At 35.6% G+C, this 22,365-nt stretch overlaps 2 protein-coding genes across 2 annotated transcripts in view; both read right to left on the bottom strand.

Moving 5' to 3' along the window:
* Positions 1 to 5,548, bottom strand: part of LOC149785300 (uncharacterized) — a 40,026-nt gene extending 34,478 nt beyond the window's left edge. The window contains exon 1 of the mRNA XM_089979182.1: positions 5,321 to 5,548. Coding sequence (XP_089835308.1) covers positions 5,321 to 5,397 — 77 coding nt within the window. The 5' untranslated portion in view covers positions 5,398 to 5,548. The remainder of the gene's footprint in view (positions 1 to 5,320) is intronic.
* An 8,935-nt stretch (positions 5,549 to 14,483) lies between these two features.
* Positions 14,484 to 22,365, bottom strand: part of LOC149785299 (secreted frizzled-related protein 3-like) — a 37,369-nt gene continuing 29,487 nt past the window's right edge. The window contains exons 5-6 of the mRNA XM_089979179.1: positions 22,164 to 22,321; positions 14,484 to 21,783 (exon numbers count right to left, since the gene is read on the bottom strand). Of these exons, the coding sequence (XP_089835305.1) occupies positions 21,705 to 21,783; positions 22,164 to 22,321 (237 nt within the window). The 3' untranslated portion in view covers positions 14,484 to 21,704. The remainder of the gene's footprint in view (positions 21,784 to 22,163; positions 22,322 to 22,365) is intronic.

The raw sequence follows: 22,365 nt of genomic DNA, 5'->3' as shown, positions 1-22,365 counted from the left end.
ATTATACAAATGAGGGGGGATGGGGTCAATAGCAAGCGCAAAAAGTAAGGGAACGCGCAGGAAAGAAAGGGAACACCGTTCCCACTGCACTACACCTCTGGGTACCTAAATTTGATCGCTGCAACAAATACTGAGATTACATCGACTGGCCAGAATAATTCTTTTAACTGAGTTTTCATTGATTTAAAACGGTTTTTAATATATTCTACGTTGTTGTAACTCTTCTCCAAGTTAATCTCCTATATGGTCCAGTATGGTATTCTTTTAACTTGACTGGGAACAATACATGTACATTTTTATATCATTAAATACCATTTTAATATTACATGGTTAAACTAGTGTTCTCAACCTAATCAAGCGTTTTCATTGACGTGCGCGCGTCGATATTGTTCGATACACAAATCAAGGTTATAAATCTCGATTTGTTTGGAATTCATATTGCATTGTATACTGGAAAATACTTGGATAATGTAAATAGGGGTGATGATTGTGGTCTATGTAATAAATAACAAACCGAATAGTGTGCACTGTTCGGAGTTCGGAAAAGATCTAACTTGATTTAGCGAACCAATAAGTCTCGACCTAACAGCCTCGACCAATCCATGCGCTGTATCAAACCTGGTCTTAGATGTGTGTATTAAACAGACACAAATAAATAAATAAAAGAAAATAAAACATGTAATCCTCTATAATTATTTCTATATACCTTGATTTCTGTATTAGGAATGACTATGTGCAGATGAGAATTAAGTATTAGGTCGACATTTGGGTGTGCCTGCTACGCACGGATGCCTATACCACCGACTTTGTAACATCATCTTTTGGTGATGTATGCATGGTCGAGATGGTATAAGAGTCAGAGCTTACAAAGCGCACACTCAGAATTACTTACAGTCTCAGTCATTCTTCCGTGAACTTCATCTTTGCACATGATACTATTTGCAACATATCTTGTTCAGAACAATAGTTTGTATTACAGCAAATTAAAATTATAATTTTTTTTGTCGATCTTTAAAAGGTCGCATGATAAAAATAAAATTTTACGTGACCCTGAAATCAACGGCATGCTGGAGCATTTGAACGTTGAAGGTAACAACCAGTTAATTCAAGGAGAAAATACTAAATAGAACGAAAACTCGCAAACATTGCGAATGCGCTTCTTAAAATCAAAACAGCGTCTGATGCCAGCAGTGCCTGGGTAAAAGACACAATCCCTTATGTGAAAGTCCTCAGAGGGCTTGAGTACTATCTGATATGCAAGTTCTCAGAGGGCTTGAGTACTATCTGATATGAAAGTCTCCTGAGGGCTTGAGCACTATCTGATGTGCAAGTCCTCAGAAGGCTTGAGTACTATCTGATATGAAAGTCCTCTGAGGGCTTGAGCACTATCTGATGTGCAAGTCCTCAGAGGGCTTGAGAACTATCTGATATGCAAGTCCCCAGAGGGTTTGAGTACTATCGGCTATGATGTTGCATTTTCATTTGCTCAGTGTAGTTGCTCAAAACATGCGTTAGAAAAATACTTATCGAAGACCTAATAAACGAATAATACGTTTGAATCCGTGTAAATTATTGAAGATAGTGTGTCTGTTATTCGGACCCTGTATAGCAGACACACCCGTAGGTCAACCCAGCATTTAGCTCTCCTCTAATAAACAGTCACTCTGGAATTTTATGACAAAAATCAAAGTATATTGAAATTAATGTAGATATGTACAAATTTAAACCAGACAGATATGCAATAAATTGTTGTTTTGAAAACCGTCACACATCCTTCCCAACTGATTAAATAGTCACAACATCAGTAGATAATGTTTACTACCGTATCACTATTTCTCCTAACTTAAGGGTTATTGATAATGCAGACAGGCTTTATAGGGTGGGTGGGTGGGTCTGGTATTGCAAATTATAATGCAAACAACCTGATAAGTGGAAAATGCTACTTTATGTACTTAACGAATATCAGTGTGACATGCAGGTACGAACTGTATTGCGGAGTAGGTATTTGAAACAGCTAAATTAGACAAGTTGATGTTGCATATTTCGAGTAGTAGATAACGGCATAGAGATAGACCTTATTGACTGTACTGTAATTATCGCGTGAAATAAAGAAAAAAAAACTGTAACGAGCGTTTTATACATATGGGGTCTTACATAAACCGCATGTAGCAATATTACGAATTCAGTCCTATGAATGGCAATCATGTTACTCGCATCTTTAACCCATTCGCTATCCAAGATTCCACAGAGAAAGTACATTTGTCGTCGGTACAGTTAATAGCAAAGTAAAGTCCATAACTTTTGTGGAATACATATTATCAAGTGAGTTGTTCCTTTGTTTACATTTCACTTGCTTTTCTCGGTCGTGTCACTACATATACTGTTACAAACCAGGGGGTATTTGCTTGACCGAGCTGTGTCAAACCCCTTCGCGATTCCGCTAGAAGTCATAAGTTTACTCCAAATTTCCAAAGACTTCCATACAACTTCTGTTGTAAATTAGAAAGCACAACGTGTCCATTCTATACATAAATGTTACTCTAATCAATGCAAGACCACAGATCTCACAATTTTCCAATTGTCTATCAACCGCACATCTGCATGGTTTCTCTTCATCAACTCTCCGTAATGTCAGCATTTCAACCCGTAAAACTATACAACTTCCCCAAACACAGGGAACTATTTTTACTATGCCACCTTAGGTCAGTCAATTCGTGGTTTCGAGCTATATTTCGCCTGTAAAATTGCATCACATTTGCCGCCATGGTGACATAAACGGTATCTTCCGAGTCACTTCTTTTTTACTCCATTGTGTAAGTTACCAGTCTCCTACTGTAAATACTGCATATACAGTCGCACAACCAATGTACACCTCTAGGAACTATGGAACGACAGGGACATTCATGCGGGTCCGACCTGAATTCACCAAAAGTAAACCATGGCATCGTGGAAACTCACTAACACTACACTACGTGACGTTTGCTACTAGTAACTGGCTAATTATTTCAGGCAAAGGAATATTTCCACTGGACAGAGTTTAAATAATCAATCAAGTAAACACCAATTTATATGAATTCCTTAAAATGGTGCGCTTGAATATTAATGCGCCGAACTTGATAACAGGAATTTTCACCAGGGATCCAGTGTTGAAAAACGATGTTGTCCGTGTCAAGTGTTCTTTTGATTTAGAAAGACAGTTGCTGTTTGAATAATAATTTGTAAGAAAAGTCTTCTTTTAAAGCCAGATCCGTCAGGCAGAGAGCAGATGTCAACGAGGTAGCACGACATGCTCCATGCTTGATGACTCTGGCATTGCCCAGATTGTTGCGACAGCGACAGGTTTCCGGTCGTTGTTCACGGTATAAATATGTTGAGACTTAAGTGTTCTTTCGTTCTTTTACAAATATAATGTGGCTTTCATTTAGTAGTTTCGAATATTTTCTACAACATTTGAAACGGGTTCGTTGTTGATATCACGTACCTATATGATCTATAATATCATGGACATGTAGGTTGCGAGATTTGGGTAGTCATGTGACTAGCAATGCAAATGGCGAGTACTAGTTCAAGTTTCATCAACACTGTAGTTTTAAGTCGTCTATCATTGGATTAAAGACAGAACGAATGCTATATTCGCAATTTCTGAGAAAATAAATCATCTTCCTATCGATTTCGTGTAGGTATGGCTCGACATCAGATTGTTTAAGTTTGACGGACCCGCTAGTAAGCGGATATCCTATGCGTAATTGGCTCTGACCCCACACCCCAACAAAATGTCAAAATATCTAAAATGGTGTGGGAAGGGTCAGCGGTGATTAGGACTAATGGGTCTGATGCCCCCATGTGTCGAAGAATTCTTGTTACCGTGCGATTGCAGTGAAAATGAATGTTTTCAAGCGCTTTATTCTTAAAACTGTCATATTCATGCTCATATCAGTTGATGAAAATGTAATTGGGCATGATCATAGATGAATTTTGCATTAAAGGGTTGTAATATAAAGATCTTTTTTCTTCAGTCAAGTATATGAATTTTAGTAAATTATCTGAAATGTATAAGCCTATAACAAAAACAATACCTAATTATCAAATTAATACAATTTTCATTGCTAGATCGCGTTTTATTGTCAGCATCAGAAAATCCAGAACATAAAAACGTCGAGTCATGATTTGGATTTTCTGATGCTGACAGCTTCACATGAACTAGCAATCAAGATTGAAATAATATATTAGGGAGAAGAAAACAGAAATTCTTGATTCCTATCTCAACATCCAAAAGTGGAATGAGTTTTTTGGTTGTATTCAGTTCTAATTTGACGTGATCTATTTAGTTAATTATTCATTGGAATTAAAAAGTGCTGAATAATAGTTTCGGATCTAATGACTATCTTGGGATTATTATGAATTCATTTAGAGACATTTAGGATTATATCACTGTGATACATCAATACATTTAGCGCATCAACACCATTCCAGGCTATCTGTGCATCAGCACTCTCAAGATTGGAATTCATTCGGAACACCAGTGGAATTCATTCGGAATTCTATACTGTAAGTTTGGACTTGTGGTAGTAGGACTGTTTGGGATTTAATTCACAATGCTGTAAGTTCTTTTTAAATGCTCACTTTGTATTCTAGATAAATTAATTATTTGTTAAATTTTACAAGAATTATTGGTTTTCTCTCTTTTCTGTCACGTAGGATGCGACCATAGATTCTTAACAATGTATTATTATTATTATTATTATTATTATTATAGTAGTTGTTGTTGTTACAAATTTTATACCGCAAGTCTTGGCAACCTATTGTCACTGTTTGTGGCGGTACAGGTTGTGACATAAAGTGTCACTATAGCGTAGAGAACAGGATAACCCTGACGAAACCAACAGTTGGAAACCGAGCTTGACACGTACTTTAGCCTGGGATACAACCCAGGACCGCAAGGACAAAAAGTTGGTGTTGAGATTACGTTGTCCAGGCCTCAAGATTTATTCATTTACAGTGACATCCACGCGTATTGCTCTATACTGATTTTTAAGATGGAGGAAAAAAGCATTCAGCCATCGCCAAACACTTGTAAATTATATTTAAAAAATGTCGGAATCACGCACCTCTTTAATTGCTTATCTTTCTTACCACAAAAACAAATACACAAATAACTTGTGCAGGCAAGTTTTCATTTTACGTTGTGAAAAGGTTTACCTTGTCATTCAAGTTGTTTGATGAGTATAGTCATGAACATAGTATCACGGTCAATGCGAAATGCAAATGATATGAGAGGGAAAATACAGAGAATAAAATTAATAGAATAAAGGAGACTTACTTCGTTTTGCTCGTGGGTCGAAGTCTTTTCCAGAAGGTATCACTAGTGACAGGAGATTCAGAAGTCAGGAAAGACATGTTCAACACTGTTTACTCTTGAAAATGTAACTGCTTGCGAAGCAAATGTTGGTATCTACCACCTATTAATATAAATAGTTCTTGCAAATCTGTATTTTTGGAGGGTACCAGTTGCAAAAGGTCTTTTGGCCGTTCTTGAATGAAAATATTTGTTAAATAAACATTTTGATTGATTTTTTTAACGGCCCGATTAGTTCTAACGTTACTGTCTATTTTAAAGTAAGATTTGGGAGTTTTAGCTTTTGTTAGTTGCTAATAAAGCATGTTCCGATTAAAAGATATTACTCATAATGTATTGGAACGTTACCAATAAACAATATACATTATAAAAAATGTTGTTCGTAGTTGGATAATTATGCTAATAAATGGAAAAAGCTTCGAAAGTATTTAAATCCACCCCCCTTATTACAAAATGGTTCCGTCTTTTTAAGTTGAATAAATAATATCTATATATCATGCTCTGAATGGTACGGAGAACACAATCACATGTACCTCAACTTTTCATTAAAATGATGATCGTCTAAGTGAGATAAACAAATGTCTAAATCTATTGTTTCCCTGTACGCTATTGTTAAATGTGTCAAATGAACCGGGGATACCCCCCAGTATACGTATTCACATAATTCAATACCGTTGAAATGATTGATATCAACTTCGACGGCAATTTTGTGTTAGTCGTATAATTACATATTTAAGGGACCCTATAGCACAATACACTTTTTACTTATATCCTCCCACCCAAAAAAAAGAACCCCACCAACCCACCCAATATACATACATACATGTATGTGTGTATATATATATATATATATATATATATATATATATATATATATATATATATATATATATATATATATATATATATATATATATAAACGAACATAATGACACGTAGACAAAGAACATAAAGATTAAACATTGTTGCAGTCTAAACTGATATACATGAAAATACTTAAAACTTTTCAGATTACTCTCTTACACACAGCATTTCTTCAGCATGTAGGATCAGTACATTCTGTCCGAGAACATATATTTCCTAGCGCAAATTATCATCTCAAAGCACAAACTTTAAAACTTGCCGTACATTTGCATGTGTAGATACAGAGTCTGATACAACAGAAAATGTAGCCAGCTCTGTTCATATGTGCCTTGGAATATAAATTTTATAGGTGTCATTCATCTCGATTTTGTAAATCATAAAAAATATAGAGCCATTCAGCCTCAAACTGAAGTAACTTTGCGATTCAGCCGTAGTTCGGTATCTACACCAGCTTGGAGAACCATGTTTTGTAGGGAACTCTCAGTGGCCCATATAAATTTATATCTTGACTTCTTTCACATTTACATGATCCGTATTTGATGTAGCTTTTACTTTAAAAAAAAAAATAAAAGGATTTGTTACCATGACGGCGAATAATATTTCGCACCTTCAGTTTGAGAGACACGCTAGCCACAGTAGTACATCACGAGTTATCACCCCTGGATCAGGTTATGGTGCACTCACCAGTTATTATGTACTTTTGAGAGAGTGACGTATGTAAGGTGAAGTTGTTTGTATTTAAAACATGCACAGTAGGGACAATGTTGGCATACCTCAATGCTACTTTGAAGTAATGTGGCTGACGTTTCTTTGGATATTGTACTTAAGGAAAATGTACATGACCTAAGCACACTGCTAACTAAAATGACTGCCCCTTGTGCAAAACAAATCTCCCTATGTTAAGCACCAATTAAAGTTGGTAAAATTAATTTTGCCCATCTAGACAAGACCAGCTTCTGAAAGTGCAATGAATGAATTACCATATATACAAAATATAAAAAAAGTTATCGGCCCTTTTTTGTTGTTGACAATTTACCCTTGAAGTCCAGGAAGTGAAAATGACTAAGCGGAGCAAGCTGTTGTTTTTTTTCAAAGGTGCACACGTGGAGTAGGGCCAAGCTGTAAATTCTATAACCCATATTACACCCATCAAAAATGCACAAAAATAAAGGTAACTAAATGTTTTGGAACATACCTAAGATATACAAGTTGTTTTTGTTTTTTAAATAGCCAGTACAACCAGTGAAGAAACCCCGGGAAATTCTTTTTCTTTCGATTTCTATGCAAAATGTGAAACTGTAGAGCGCCACCTTAGTTTCCATAGGTGGAGCTTTACAAAAATTATAAACTTCTACGAGAGTGACGAGTGTAGAGTAAAACAGTTTGCATTTGCAACATGCACAATGGACAGAATGTTGCCATGAATCTATATTACCTTCATGTACTGTGGTTGAAATTTCTTTGGATATTATACTTGTGGAACGTGTACATGATCTAAGCACACATCATATTAAAATGACTGCTCCCTTTCGCTTAAAAAAAAACATCAGAATTAGTCTAAAGAACACTATCTTTAGCAGTTATTAAAATTCGGAAAATGAATTTTGCCAGACTAGACAACGCCAGCTTCCTAAAGTGCAATGAATGAATCACCAAATATGTAAAATATAACAATGTTATCGGCTCTTTTTTTGCGATTTGCCTTCGAAGTCATGGAAGTGAAAATAACCATTAGGAGCTAGCAGATTTTGTTAGATGCGCATCTCATGTAAAGCCAAGCTGTATACTCTATAACGCATACTACATTAATCAATTATACACAAAACTAAAGAGAATTAAAAGTTATTTTAGTAATACCTAAGATATACAAGGTCTTTTTTAAATAGACAATATAATCAACGAGGAAAAACAGGGAAACAAATTTTGCTTTAAAAATCTAACCTCATACAAAATATGAAACAGTAGAGCGCCACCAATATCTTAGTTTCGTGCAACTAGACTCTCTTGTGACTCGGTGATATCTATGCAATAGCTAAGGTATAGTTTATTCCACAGGTGCTCGACGCGAGCTTAATGTTGAGAAGAAAATAAAACAACAATCTGAAGGGGAAAAAATCATACAGAGTGACAAAAATATCTTAGATTACCCCCATGACCCGTTCTGACATAGGGCCTTCTCTATTATAATATATGAGAGAAGGTACGTAACTTTCAAATACGTCGTTCCACCCATGACCCTCGATTTCCTTCTGCTATTTCCGTCTTTAAAGGCACGCGTCCATACTGTATGGCTTGTTTTACTCCTGCGATTTTCTCGAATTTTGTCTCTTGGGACAAGTGCGTGGACATGTGAAAACCGGTGAAAAGAGCTACATGTACCATGTTTGCGACTCTGCGATGCGTCCCTTCTTGAATTACAGAACAGGGGTGGATGCAAAAGTAAGTTTCTACTTACCATTAACGCGATTCAACTTTAGGAGTCCTGTTCCATGAAAAAATTAGACATTGTCTTCTTCACTGCACATACTTTAAAACTGTGAAAATTGTTGACATCATCACTATCACCATCCAGTATTTGCCGAACGAAAACGTAATGAACCACGCCCGGAATCCGATATTTTGGGTTTTCTGTGTAGTTCGTATTTTGAACAAGCACCCCTCGTGGAAGGTTAAAACTACGCCAAATTGTTTATTTCTGGGCACAATGTGCCAATCAAATTTTGTTTGACAACCATTCACGTCATGCTTGATGAACCCAGTGTGTAAACAGTTGTCTACTAGAAAAAACAGATGTCGCGACAAGAATGTTTAAATTAAAATTGCATACTTCGCTGAGCAAATTTTCATATGCGGGACTTTCAACGAATTTGCGGGAGTGCTTGCTTATCAGTGTTCTCCAAGTGTGCGAATTCGTAAAAGGTTTGCACGATTCACTCAGTCGCACACCCTGACAGCATCTATGGTTAGGTGGCAGGGTCCAGTTTCTTAAATTGGCCCCTGGCAAATTTCTTAACTTAAGGCTATGGTGTGACTTTTTCAGCTATTATTGTTTACTTTTTATAGATATGGATATATTTGTGAACAAGGTGTTTCGGGCTTGTGTTGTTCTTGAAATTGATGTCAGGCATGTACACTTTCCATAGTTGCTCTGCAGTATGTTGATAGTGAAATACCAATAGTTGGCTAAGAAGAAGAGCTAGCCTCCCATAGCAGTAGACACGTGGGTTCAAGGCAAGTAGAATATCTCAAAAATGGCTTGGATGACAACTATTCTGAATAGCATCAAACTATTTAGTAGAGAATGTTTTTCAAAATTTTCACCCAGGGAAAGAGCTCGCATTTGCACTGTGAGCACCACATGCTGTCAAAAATGGCCTTTGGATGTGAAAAATTCATGTATAAAATAGGGGTTGGGGTGCATAAACTTCTTCTGCTATCAACTGCCATTGACTTCTCTGGTCAAGTGAATAATATTCTTATGCTTTGTTTTACTATAGGTATCTAAAAATATGGACCTTTTTGACCTCACTTGTGTATTTGATTTTTTTTAATGATTTTTTTATACTAGGTCGCTGATTGCGGTATTAAATTTGTACATAAAAACTGGTCCCTGCACTCTTAAGAGACTGATTTCCATAAACACACATCGTCTATGATTGGTGTGTTGTTCACAGTCACCTACATACTGCTAAAATACTATGAATATCAAGGTCTGTCTAGACCCACTCTCCAAGATGCAAGGAGTCAAAAATAAATTTGCTGCTATGTGACTTAGTATACGATCATGTATGACGGTTTAAAATCCCCATTTGCCCCATTTGCAACTACTTTCAACCAAAAATTGTACATGGATCGTAAATGGGTTATGAAAGAGGACTATTGATTTGGGATTAAAAGGTCACAGATCTAGGTCACCGACTACAACATTTTTTCAAGATATTTTTACTGGCACAACTGATGTGACATTACTTTGTGTTCACATTTGCATTCATGCCCGTTTGTATATTGTGTATACTTATATATGTGTATATATATAAATGTCTGCTTTGTCTGGGTATATTTGTTTGCCGTATTTAAGGTAATTGATATTCTAAATTGGTTAGGGCTAGTTTGGACAATTTTAACAGTCAGTAGCAGTTTTAAGTATCAGTAAAAAAGTAGATAATAGAATGTTAGGGTGCACCAGTTCAAATTTCAACTTAAACCAGAGAGATGTCCTTGTACTTTGGCTATTAAATAAAACATGCCGTATGATATAATTACAGTTTATTATGCAAGTACATGTTTAAAACATTAACATTTTGGCGTAGTTTCAGATATATTATAAAGGCAAAATTGCAACCGGTATAAAAGTTGGTGGGGGTCAGTTGCCGTGCATATAAATGTCCATGTACAATGCACAATGCAATGCAGATTGGTTTTATATAGCGCATCGTTTAAATACGGCAATAGGCTTCAGAGTATACGAAAATTTACCAGTTTGGAAATTCGATTCAAAGATGATTTTGTTCCTCTGTTTTGTAGTCATTTACCCTGACACATTCCTTCTATTATGTACTAATTTTCTGTTTGAAATGTCATGTGCTCCCCATTTGGACTAAACCCCTCTCCCTATGATAGCCACAAATGAATTATGCAGTGTATATTGGTTATTGTGTCAGCTGCAAGTATCAGGCCTGTTGCCATGCATCCTCATGCACATTGTTTCGTTGGTACATGTATTCCAACTGAGACATTAGGTTGAATTTAAATGCATGGCGTCAGTTTGACAAATTGGGACAGATAGCCAAGACACAGCCATAAACATCCAAAGGGGTCACTCAGTATTCAATAATCCTAGAAAAAGTGGGACTGCACAGGGTTTTCATTTTAAGGAAATTTCAAGGATATAAAAATTGGAGAGTTAGGACGAAGTGCCTCGTGAAAAGGTCATTGAAAAAGTACGAAAGGAACGGGTGCATAAAGGGTGGTGATGGTAAGGTTACTTATTGGCAAAGTTTTCTGTTATGTAGGGGTGTGGTTGTGGGTAGGTAGGGGTCTGCATTGCCCCTAAAGCATTTATATTTACAGTAAGCAAATCCGGATTTTGATAGAGGCAGGGCACAATATTTAGGGAAGATAGGAAAACAATGGATATTCATGGTTGTAGGATATATATATATATATATATATATATATATATATATATATATATATATATATATATATATATATATGCAGGTCCTACTAACACTAACAGAAAAGTGTTTTTTGTACGAGGAGTGAGACAGGGTTCAAAATAATAGGTAGGATTAACTGGAAATCCGTGGTTCAACAGTTTCTCGTGTAATTTATATATTTTGGAGAATGTTAATCCATACATCGACGGCAAGGTTAAGGTCAGGGTCATATATCATGTTTATATTTTCATCTTCCATATAGTTGAATTATTGCACTCATTCACATAAAGGTAGAGGTCTAGGTCACATGCCAGGTGATAATTGTATTTTGTGATATTGCAATTATTCAGGTCAATGTCATGAAATATTCAAGCTTATGGATGGGTCACTCTTTCGGAAAAGTTTCTTTTTAAAGGGCATGAATGCGACAGGTGTAAAAATGCAACAAATTTGGAGCATGTGACTCTTAATAAACGTTAGATGCCTTGTCTTTGAGAACCTTTATTTGCATATAGATGTGTGTTGTAATTTGATTGCCTAAATTTATGTCTCTGGAATGGTACAATAATGGTTGTGCGATATGGTATGCAACTGATTGGTCTTGCAGATGCAACATTCTACTTATCAGAGAATATGCTTGCAGAGTTTTTCATCCAATGTTTCTTCTTTTTTTATTAGATCCGCATCATGTTTTCTTTCAGTGCATGTGACCGGTATTGTATTAATAAATAAGGTGTATAAACAATATTTTATAACATATTCGTCACATAGAATTATGGAAAAGGTGTGATTCCATAACACAGTTTTTCAAGAAATCATGACCTTTTTGGTGATGTCATTACCTACATCAATGGTTCTCAAAGTTGTTTTTCGAGGATCACTTAAACATTGCTGAGGTCTCGGCGGACCATTTAATGATTGCTGAGGGTCTCGGCGGACCACTTAATGATCTTTCCTAATGTTGTATTGTTAGCTAAATACTATAAAGTACTTTGCATAAAAGCGCTACTTATAGCAAAATTTTTTTAACAATAATTACCATGTTTTGTTCAACAAATTAAAGTACACAACTCATTTTTCAATATCAGCAGTCTGTCTTTTCTGATGCAATGGATGAGCCTGTTTTTGTTATAGCAAATTTGAGGTTCTCAATTGTTGTTCCGAAACGTTTCCGAGAACATTTTGAGAATACTGACCTACATTGATCTCAAGGTCATAAAACTCTACCATATTGTACTGATCCGCATAGTGGAATCATTGCACGTCAAGGCTGAGGTCAAAGTAACATCACGTGTGATTTTGTAATCATCATTTCTGTCCATATTATTATTATTATTTAGTTGTCTTGCTGTGCCCGCAAGGGAGTGTACCTTGCAGAGTGTAGTATTTTTTCAGAAAAATTCGTTCATATTTTTCCATACAAATGCAGTAACCTATCAATATTTTTTGTACTAAAGTTTTATGTATGCATCTTTAGATAGGTCTGTTGTAGGTAGGGATATTTGTTTGCCATTTAAGGTGACGGCTGCTATAAATTGGGTAAGGTAATTGGTAATGTTATCTTGACAGAGTCGGCAAAAGTTATTACTATAAAAGCAAAAAATGTTAACAGAAGGCAAGGGTATATAATTATATAAATGTCAATTCAATGACAATGTCAATATAAATATAATTATAATTAAACAAAAGGTATGTCTCTTGTACATTATCTATTAAATAAATTATGGCAACTGCAATAATTATGTTTGTGGGCTGTTGTTTTGTTTTTGTTTTAATTCAAGGAGATATTTTAAATATTAACATTTCATGTGACTCATTCTGGTACTGTAGCATTAAGCGTTTTAAAAGTCTATAAAAAGTCTTTAACCTTTGATCTTTATATTATTTAAGACCCGTATACATGTTAATTTTACTTGAAATTGAAAAACGCACGAAGTTTTGAACTGTTTGTAACTTCCACTGGTTGTAAGAATTAAATGCAAGCACCAGAGTTTTGTGAATGACTTTCGGTCAAGATCATTTCGATATTGGTCACCGCCTATAATTACTGAAAAGGGGCGATTCAATAGTTTATCATAGAATCTTGACCTTTTCGGTGATATTATTGCCCACATTAAATTTAAGGTCAAGGTCAGCATCATATGTCGCTAACATATTGCAGTGTATCATATGTGGAATTATTGACCTCATTCAGGTCAAGGTCAAGTCTATATAACAGGTGATATTGTTATCAATTTTTTTCCACATATCTTTGATCTGTCTTGTCATTTGCATTTTAAGATTATTTATTTATATATGTTTGCATCGAAGTTTATTGTATATATCTGTAGATAAGCCTGCAGGATGCGGCAACATTTGTTTCCAGATATAAGGCGATGTCGATTCTAAATTCGTTCGAGTTAAAGCTCTATTACCAGAGTCCGTAAAAGCTGAAAAATTCGAGAAAATGTGACAAATATTTATAAATGACTACTTATTATGAGGACAAGAACTTATAATAAAATATTTCCAAAATGAAAACAAAATATATATTCAATATTCGGTGAACAACGTGTCTTCACAAATTTATCTCTGGACTGTATTATAAGTATTGATTTGCAGCCCACAAGTTGAGCATCTCCAAGGAATGGCCTGCTGCTCAGTAATAGATCAAAAGAGTAGCTTCATCTCCAAGGAATGGCCTGCTGCTCAGTAATAGATCAAAAGAGTAGCTTCATCTCCAAGGAATGGCCCGCTGCTCAGTAATAGATCAAAAGAGTAGCTTCATCTCCAAGGAATGGCCTGCTGCTCAGTAATAGATCAAAAGAGTAGCTTCATCTCCAAGGAATGGCCCGCTGCTCCGTAATAGATCAAAAGAGTAGCTTCATCTCCAAGGAATGGCCCGCTGCTCGGTAATAGATCAAAAGAGTAGCTTCATCTCCAAGGAATGGCCTGCTGCTCAGTAATAGATCAAAAGAGTAGCTTCATCTCCGCAGCAGTAGTCCTCATAACACAAGTGTGAGCGTCAAAGAGAGAGAGAGAGAGAGAGAGAGAGAGAGAGAGAGAGAGAGAGAGTCTCTCAGGGTCACTCAGATGTCCGCTCAAAGAATACAAAAATTATGGAATAGAACAAAGCGAATAATTTATTGCAATTAAAGTTACTATGTACAAAAATGACATTTACATCAAGTAAGATAACCACTTTTATCCAATCACAGTCATGCAGTGTGCAATCACAGTTACTTATCGTTGCAATACATCACTTTTAGAATGTATATACAATGGCTCTTTCAATGACTTAAATCGGAAGTTTTTTGAACATACATCTAGTCGTCAGGCTCAAGCAGGTATGATCTATAAAACAAAATGTGACAAGTTTTATACCATACCTGCTTTCTCACTAACCAACCGTCTAATGTTAGGACGTCACTCATTCACCTTTGAGGGATCAAAACACAATTACTATTAATACGTTAATGACCACGTAGCAGATGGGTTTTTTATGACCATATATATTATCCCCGTAAAATAAAGATTATTATTATTATTATTATTATTATTATTATAGTTCAAGCTGGTCACCATACACCAGCTTTATGGAATTTGCTATATTATCACAACCAAAAATTCCACGAAAAGCAAGACAGAATAGGAAGTAGATTAAGTCATGGTCATGGAAGTTTAGATTTATCTCAACATTGTAAAATCTGTTTTCGGAATAAAGACTTCCTCTCATTCTGACAGGTGTCTGTACATCAAGAAAAACTGCCCGTCATGAATTGACATTCTAATGTTGGATGCTATTTAGAAAGTGGAACCAGGTGGTCGACTTTAAAAAGAATATAAAAAAGAACAAAATATATATATAAAATGGGCTATAAATTGAAAATTAAGATTTCTTAGTAACCATGTTATATGGTCTATTGTTAGTTTCATCGAGGACCATTACTGGATATGTGAAGAGAGACAAGAATAACAAAGTCAACAACTGTATAATTGGTTCGATGCTTGTGATTTTGACACCATTTTCAGCACATGATAGACTATACATGGCGGTCATTACATTTGGTGCAGGAAGAAAGTTCGACGCAAGGGAAGCCACTGGCAAGCTTTCTCACATATGCATACGTTGGTCGAGCCGAGACTGAAACTCGGGCGGTCAGAGGTAAGATGTGTGGGTGATTCTTCAAGGCAAAGCGCCTCATACCACTCGATCAACCCAGTCTGCTTAAAATCTGTTCTACATTATCCTACGTGAAGACCTGACAGCGACCGCTAAGGAGGCATGTTCTAGTGACCTTTTAATTAGCCAATGGAAAAGCAGCTTTCAAAACTCAGAAAGTGATTCGAATCGTTCGTTCCGAACAGTGTGTTCCACACTGTTGCTCTTCAGCCACACTTCTTAGTCTCCCAAACGCGAAGATATAAGATTTCATCTAATTGGTTGATAAAATTAGCAATCATGGTAATAACAACATAGGTCACGAGAACCTGATCCCTAAGCGATCGCTGTCAAATCTTCATGTAGGATGGTAGTGGAGACCTGATTTTAATCAGATTACGGCCACCAGGGACATTAACAAAGTCGCGACATTGAACTATGAATGTGGAGTCAAACCTACAAATTTAAATAAACCGTACAGTTTGTGGCATAGAAAAGAAGACGGCCAACTTGAAATTACGTAACATTATGATGCTTTGCACATTTTCCCGTGTACCTCTATTGCTGCAACTAAAAGATTTCACCTGGAAGCAGAGACGTCCGCAGGAAATTTTTTTTTTGTGTGGTGGGGCAAACATATAGTGGTCAGCTATTAAGTTTTATTGGCGTAGACCAAAACATGTTCAGACGTGAAGCGGGGGGGGGGGGGGGGGACTTGCCCCATGTGCGGGCGCCCATGCTAAGAAGGCAGACTCTAATCGTAGTATGAACGATCTCTATCAAAGAAGACCTTCCTAAACCGTCAGATTTATTTCCTTGCAAATGTTGTCTTCTCTTTATCATGCTCCCACAGCAATAACATCGAATTTGAGAAAATTTTGGAAGACCGCTCCGGTGGCTTATGTAGTTAGAGCGTCCAATTCGGATACAGGAGGTCGAGGGTTCGAACCACGACCGAGTCATACCAAAGACTTATAAAAATGATATTATCAGCTGCCTCGCTTTGCGCTCAGCATTACGAGGTCAGTGTTTGGACCGGGTGGGGCATGATACTACATGTCTGCGATATGATGCTCCAGTGTAAGGCATCACTATAAACTGCCACACTGCAGACATCGTAGCGACATGCCTAAGCTACATTAAAAATCCAAATCACACACACACACACACACACACACACACGTACAGAAAACATTCGACGCTTCCTAAACTTTACAATGTAAAATATTAATCTAATAAATCCTTTTCAGACGAACTTCAACAGCAATATTACAGAATACCGGAAGCCTTCGAACATTATTAAATGTTATGCCTAATTGTGACTATCATAATAACTCTTGACAGGAAACTGCTCACCAGGTGCCGCTAAAAGTTATTCTTGGAATACCACTGCAACTAAAATCTAATTTCTGTACGAATCTTGCAGAAACTCTTGTTCTTCATTCGTTTGCTCATGAAGAATTAGCAAGCAGTAAAGTAAAATAGAATTAAATGCTTGAAAGAGCAGATCAAGCACTGGAAGTTTTCAACTGTAAACTGTTTGAATAAGATATCACAGAAAAATGACTTTAACAATAAAAATGTGTATGTCGGTTAACAGCACAGTCTCCGGAGCAGTTTGTTCTGCGTATAAACAAATACAGTATATGCGAATTACTTTCATGGCCACGCCATCATCAACCTACCCTTTACTTTTCACTAAGTTAGTTACATCTGCTTCTGCTACAACAGGTGTGAAATTAGTATGAAGCGAGACGTGAACTCGAGCGACACAAATAATTTAAACCGACTTGCCAGAAAAACATCAAAACATTGATAGTTATTTATACAAGCTGTAGACATAGGGTAAAATATTAACAAAGTGATTTTACACTGGAATAAGTGCAGTATATGTACATGAGTAAACAGCAATGTTTGGATTAAAAATGCAAAAAATTCTATATAAATACAAGAAAAATGTAATAAATTATAAGCGATAAATCACATAGGACATGATGCTATGCCCATGGCAGATTCTATTAAGTCTTTCCTTTCAAATTAACAGCAATGCTATTATAATTTATTTCGTTAATAGTAAACGCTACTCATAAAATTGGACGAAAGATTGAGAAGCAAAAGAATCTGAATTTATAAATAATTAATGAAATTAGCGTATGAATCTAATCACAATAAATCGATCTGCCTGAGAGACGATCGAATTTGGCAGTGAATGTGTGACTATGTAATTATTCATACAAAGCCCACAATGACTCGCAAACGATCTTTTTCAATTTTAATACACAAACAGAACGTATTTTATAATTAAAACTTGGCCATTCTTCAGTGGAATTGACCAACCACTGTTGTCTGACGCTAGATGGTGCAAGTGTACCACAAGATCTTAAATAGGGAACCAAAAGGTCCATGGTACACATGAACCATCAGGAGGAGTAATTTTTATGTTGCTGGGAGTTTCGATAGGGAACTGTAGTCCTGTATTGCAGAATCTGAGGACTTTAATGCCGCTTGTACAGTTGTAAATTTAACGCATTGCCGGTAAATACACATAACAAACACAGGACTTAGGAGACCCTTGGCAAAAATCACTATAAAATATAGAGGAAGGGAATCCGCTTCGGACAGTGAAGTCCCTGGTCGGACGAACAATCCCTCAGATAGAAGAACCAGTCTGAGTTCTTCATACACTATGGAAAAAAATACCACACTAAAATTATACATAAATAAATTTTTGGTACAAAATTCTTTTTCAATAAAAAGCACAACACAACATACACTTATGTAGCGTTATATTTGGAACACGATGGAACGATAATTTAACGTGGAAAACATGATGGAGCCGATATATGAGCACGAGGCCGTAAACCTAAAAATTATGGGTGATAACTCCACATTTTATTTTTGGGGAAAAAATGTACAAAATAAATAAAATGATGAAGTGCTTCTTAAGACGAATAAAGATAAACTGCTCGACAGCTATTAAACTGACTTAATATAGATTGATTCACAATCAAGATGCGGTAACGCTGGCAATGTCATTGTAAACTGTAGACTGATAAGTAGAAATCTGTCGAGAAGGAGGTTCAATATAATTTCAGGTTAGGCATATATTTAGAGGAATACAGTGACTATACACTAGGGTTCATACCAAGAAAAGGAAATTACAAGGAAAATGTTGGTTCATGAAGCCATCAACTCTCAATCCAGGTTAGCTCCTCTGCAATAATCAGTGCAATTGCTATTTATATGACAGTCTGGTAATATATTAAAATTGAAAAATGAACTATTTTCTGGTCAATATTCCGTATAGTACATAGTCATTTTAATTATTACAGGCAATGAAAAGCATATTTGAAACCACAGCAAACTAAAAGTATATTGCCAGTTGGTATATATACAGTTTCTTTCCTATTGGTAGCTTTTCGTTTTCTCCCCTTCTTTTGAAAATTTAACTATTACATGCTGCTTTACTATAAAAAAAGCACAACACAGATTTATTCATTTTATGCCATCGTGGATACTTTTTCATTTTTTAGAGTCGGTAGAGAGCGATAAAGTTTTGGTGAAAATTCGCAACGTAACAAGTAAACAAATGGTGCTTCTGCAGCATCCTATAGAGGGATCCCTCTGGAAAATCATTCAAAAGTTCAATGCAGGATGGAAAAATCAATACCTTGAATCTTTTGAACATTTTAAGTCCAGTTTTCTGCTCTGTTTCAGAAAGTGAACAAAGTCCGTAACCATACTTTGAATAAACGAATACAAATTACCCATAAATAGCCTTTGCAAACGTCTGGACGACTACATTATTTCGCCGTTATTTCTCCATTTATGGAACTCGTTAATTTTTAAGTGTCACTTTTTGTTTAGCATAGAAATTCATTTTACTTTGGGACATACGATGAATTTTTTTCTTAAGATTAATTAAATGGATAACTCAAAATTTGCAAAGATTACTTTAAGAAGAACAATTGTTTGTGCTTTGCAATATTTCTCGAATGAAGTCTTCTAAAAGGGACTCGTTACTCTAAAGGGGACTATTTACTCTAAAAGGGACCCGTTAATTTCAACGAAAGACGAACACTTTAACAGTTTACTCAGTTGTAACATTCCCCAGTACCTCATAAAGCCAAGAATAAACATTGTCCAAACACAGTTAGGTTAGACCTTAATAATTATTTTCAATAATAATATTGGCATAATGTCCCTTTGAGATAATTTTCGGTTGCAAGTCGTATGTTTGTTGCGGTGTTTTACTTCAGCACAAAAGTGTCTGTGTAGTGCCAACTAAAGGTAATCTTTGCAAAATATAAAAATTAATTACACAAAATTTTGGACGAATTGCGATTTTGGTATTTATATTTCATTTCATTTGATGTACAACGACTCTTCGCACATTTCCGTTAGTTTTTGGTGCATTATGCGTAAAGTAACAATCTTTGGTAAACAGACATGCCATTCTACTTGCCTCTTCGGAGACCCAGCTCTGCCATAATTATTTTGGCGAGAAAATATAAAGGAGACATGATGAAAGTGAAATACAGCTTCCCAAGGTCAATCGATGAGATGGGCTAAATATATCATTCATTTCACAATCTTTTCTAAATTTTTAATACCTATCAATACTAAATACTACTCTACTCTCCTAACAATGTATTTTTACCTACGTTTATAATTGCATTTAGTCCAACTTCGGTTTGTTCATATTTTGCTCATTTGTTTTTTTTTTTTTGCAAATAATCATGTCATCGTGCTGTATACCCTCGTAGAATCCGCTGGTTAAAAAAAAAAAAACATTATGAGAGCAAATGCTTTACAATCAGGTGACCTAAATACTGTTTTGCAATTAGTTTGCTATATTTGCAGGTGACTCCGGGGAATGAAAAAAAGCATTCAAACTGTCCGGAAGTAACTATGCAAAGAGATTCGCAGTGAATCATCGACGATTTCAAACACAATTTCTGTAATTAGACATATCCTCCGTCAGAGCCCTTCCGCATAATGTAGTATTGTTTTGGAAGAAGAAAATAAACGGTAACAACATTAAGAGAACAGGATAATTAACGGCATAATTAACGGCAAATTACGTTGTATTTAAATATAAACAACAGTTTTTGATTTGCATTATTTTAAGGTTTCTACGAAAATGGAAAAAGCGCAAAAATTGTTTCGCAGTAACTATGTTAATAGCTTCGCAGTAAATCGAACGCGATGTAGAAAACAATTACAAACAACAGAGCGGGTACAAGGCTTCCAACAATTATACAATCTGAACATTTTTGTCTCGTTCCGCTTCAAGTCGATTAATTTCTTTCTTCAAATATATGACTGAAGTGCTGAGGACATTCCGAGTACGCAATTTTATGTCCCCGTTTCGGTCTGCCTAAACGATATCTGCTCTGAGAGTGATTTTTCAGTGCATAGCGATGAAACGGACCGAATGACCCGTGACAGCCGCCGCCGCCGAAACAGCAGTGAAGGTCCATGCTTGGGGAATGTAAATATTTTGTGCAGGTATTCGCAAAAATTTAAAGATTTAAAATTCGTGCTAGGAAATTATCCGTCAAAGTTAGTATTCTTAGGTCCCATATCATATTTAATTATGACAATAAAGATATGGCACCTATCAACCATCATGCTCACTTGCTTAATGAACTATAATTTTTTTTTTTAAATCGCTTCTATGCCAGGCTGTACATAAGTAAATAATTTTCAATCTTTCCACAAAAGATACGATTATTTTTGTGAATATGAATTAAAAAAATGTATCATTTTCATTTAAAAAAGACACGATGTGGATAAATAAATAAATAAATAAATAAATAAATAAATAAATAAATAAGCAGACACCATATATTTGTTTAGCCAACCTTTAAGAAGTACAGTATCTTTTGTTCATTTGGTTAAAAAAACCAAGTCGGACGGATTTTTCCACTTAAACAGGCATTGCACGATCTATTTTCACACTGAAAAAGAAACAATAAGTATTCTTCAGATCTAGTTAAATTCATTTTAGTACTATTCATTCTTATTATATTTGTCAAAATGTGGAACAAATTGCTGAAAAAAGAAGTAATGGTGCAGATACAACGAATGGTGTAAAATCTGCTACTTTTGACACCAAAAAAATGCTCCCTTTTCACGTCTAAGGCAAAGGGATCGAAAGGAACTCTATTAAATAAAATACTCATGGATCTCCGCTGGTTTCTCTGGTCCGTGCTCTCCCTGTTCTGTTATTCTCTGTGGGTTTTGACTTGCCTCTATTCCTGAAATTTAGAAGTCCATGAAATTTCAAATGTATTATTACTGCTGCATGAATTTATTCATTAATTGCGTTTCATATACGGAAAATTGTGATCCCAAGTGACTTACATTAGCTCATCAAATGGACTTAGTGTAACGTTTGGATTAAAATAAAATATTTAAATAACTGTACCATATAACAATATAAATTTACCGAACATTTTGAGCTGACAACATAATTTGAACATTAATATGTTTGGGCAAGAACATTTGGGGGGGGGGGAGAGAAGGAGAGAAGAAAGGAAGAAAATCATAATTAAAAACGGAACATTGCTAAATATTTATTTTAAAGAAATAAACTAAATCAATTGATGAGTCGAGATATCCGTCTTGATATTGTTACCTTTTTATTTTGTCCTCTCTGTTTTTCTTCTTAACTAAATTTTCAGCAGATTTATCTTTTATGGTCTTTTTTCGTTTGCATTTTGCTTCTTCTTGGTTCTTATCTTTGTTTCTTCTGCATTTGTTGCTTTCCTTTCCCTTCTTGGTTGTATTCCACCGCTAAAGTGAATAAGAAGAATCAAAGACGATATTGCATCTGGTGC

This window comes from Sinohyriopsis cumingii, chromosome 13, assembly GCF_028554795.1.
Source record: "Sinohyriopsis cumingii isolate HCF-2022 chromosome 13, ASM2855479v2, whole genome shotgun sequence".
Classification (NCBI taxonomy): domain Eukaryota; kingdom Metazoa; phylum Mollusca; class Bivalvia; order Unionida; family Unionidae; genus Sinohyriopsis; species Sinohyriopsis cumingii.
The sequence above is the reverse complement of the archived record's forward strand: the minus strand, read 5'-3'. Positions and strand labels throughout refer to the sequence as shown.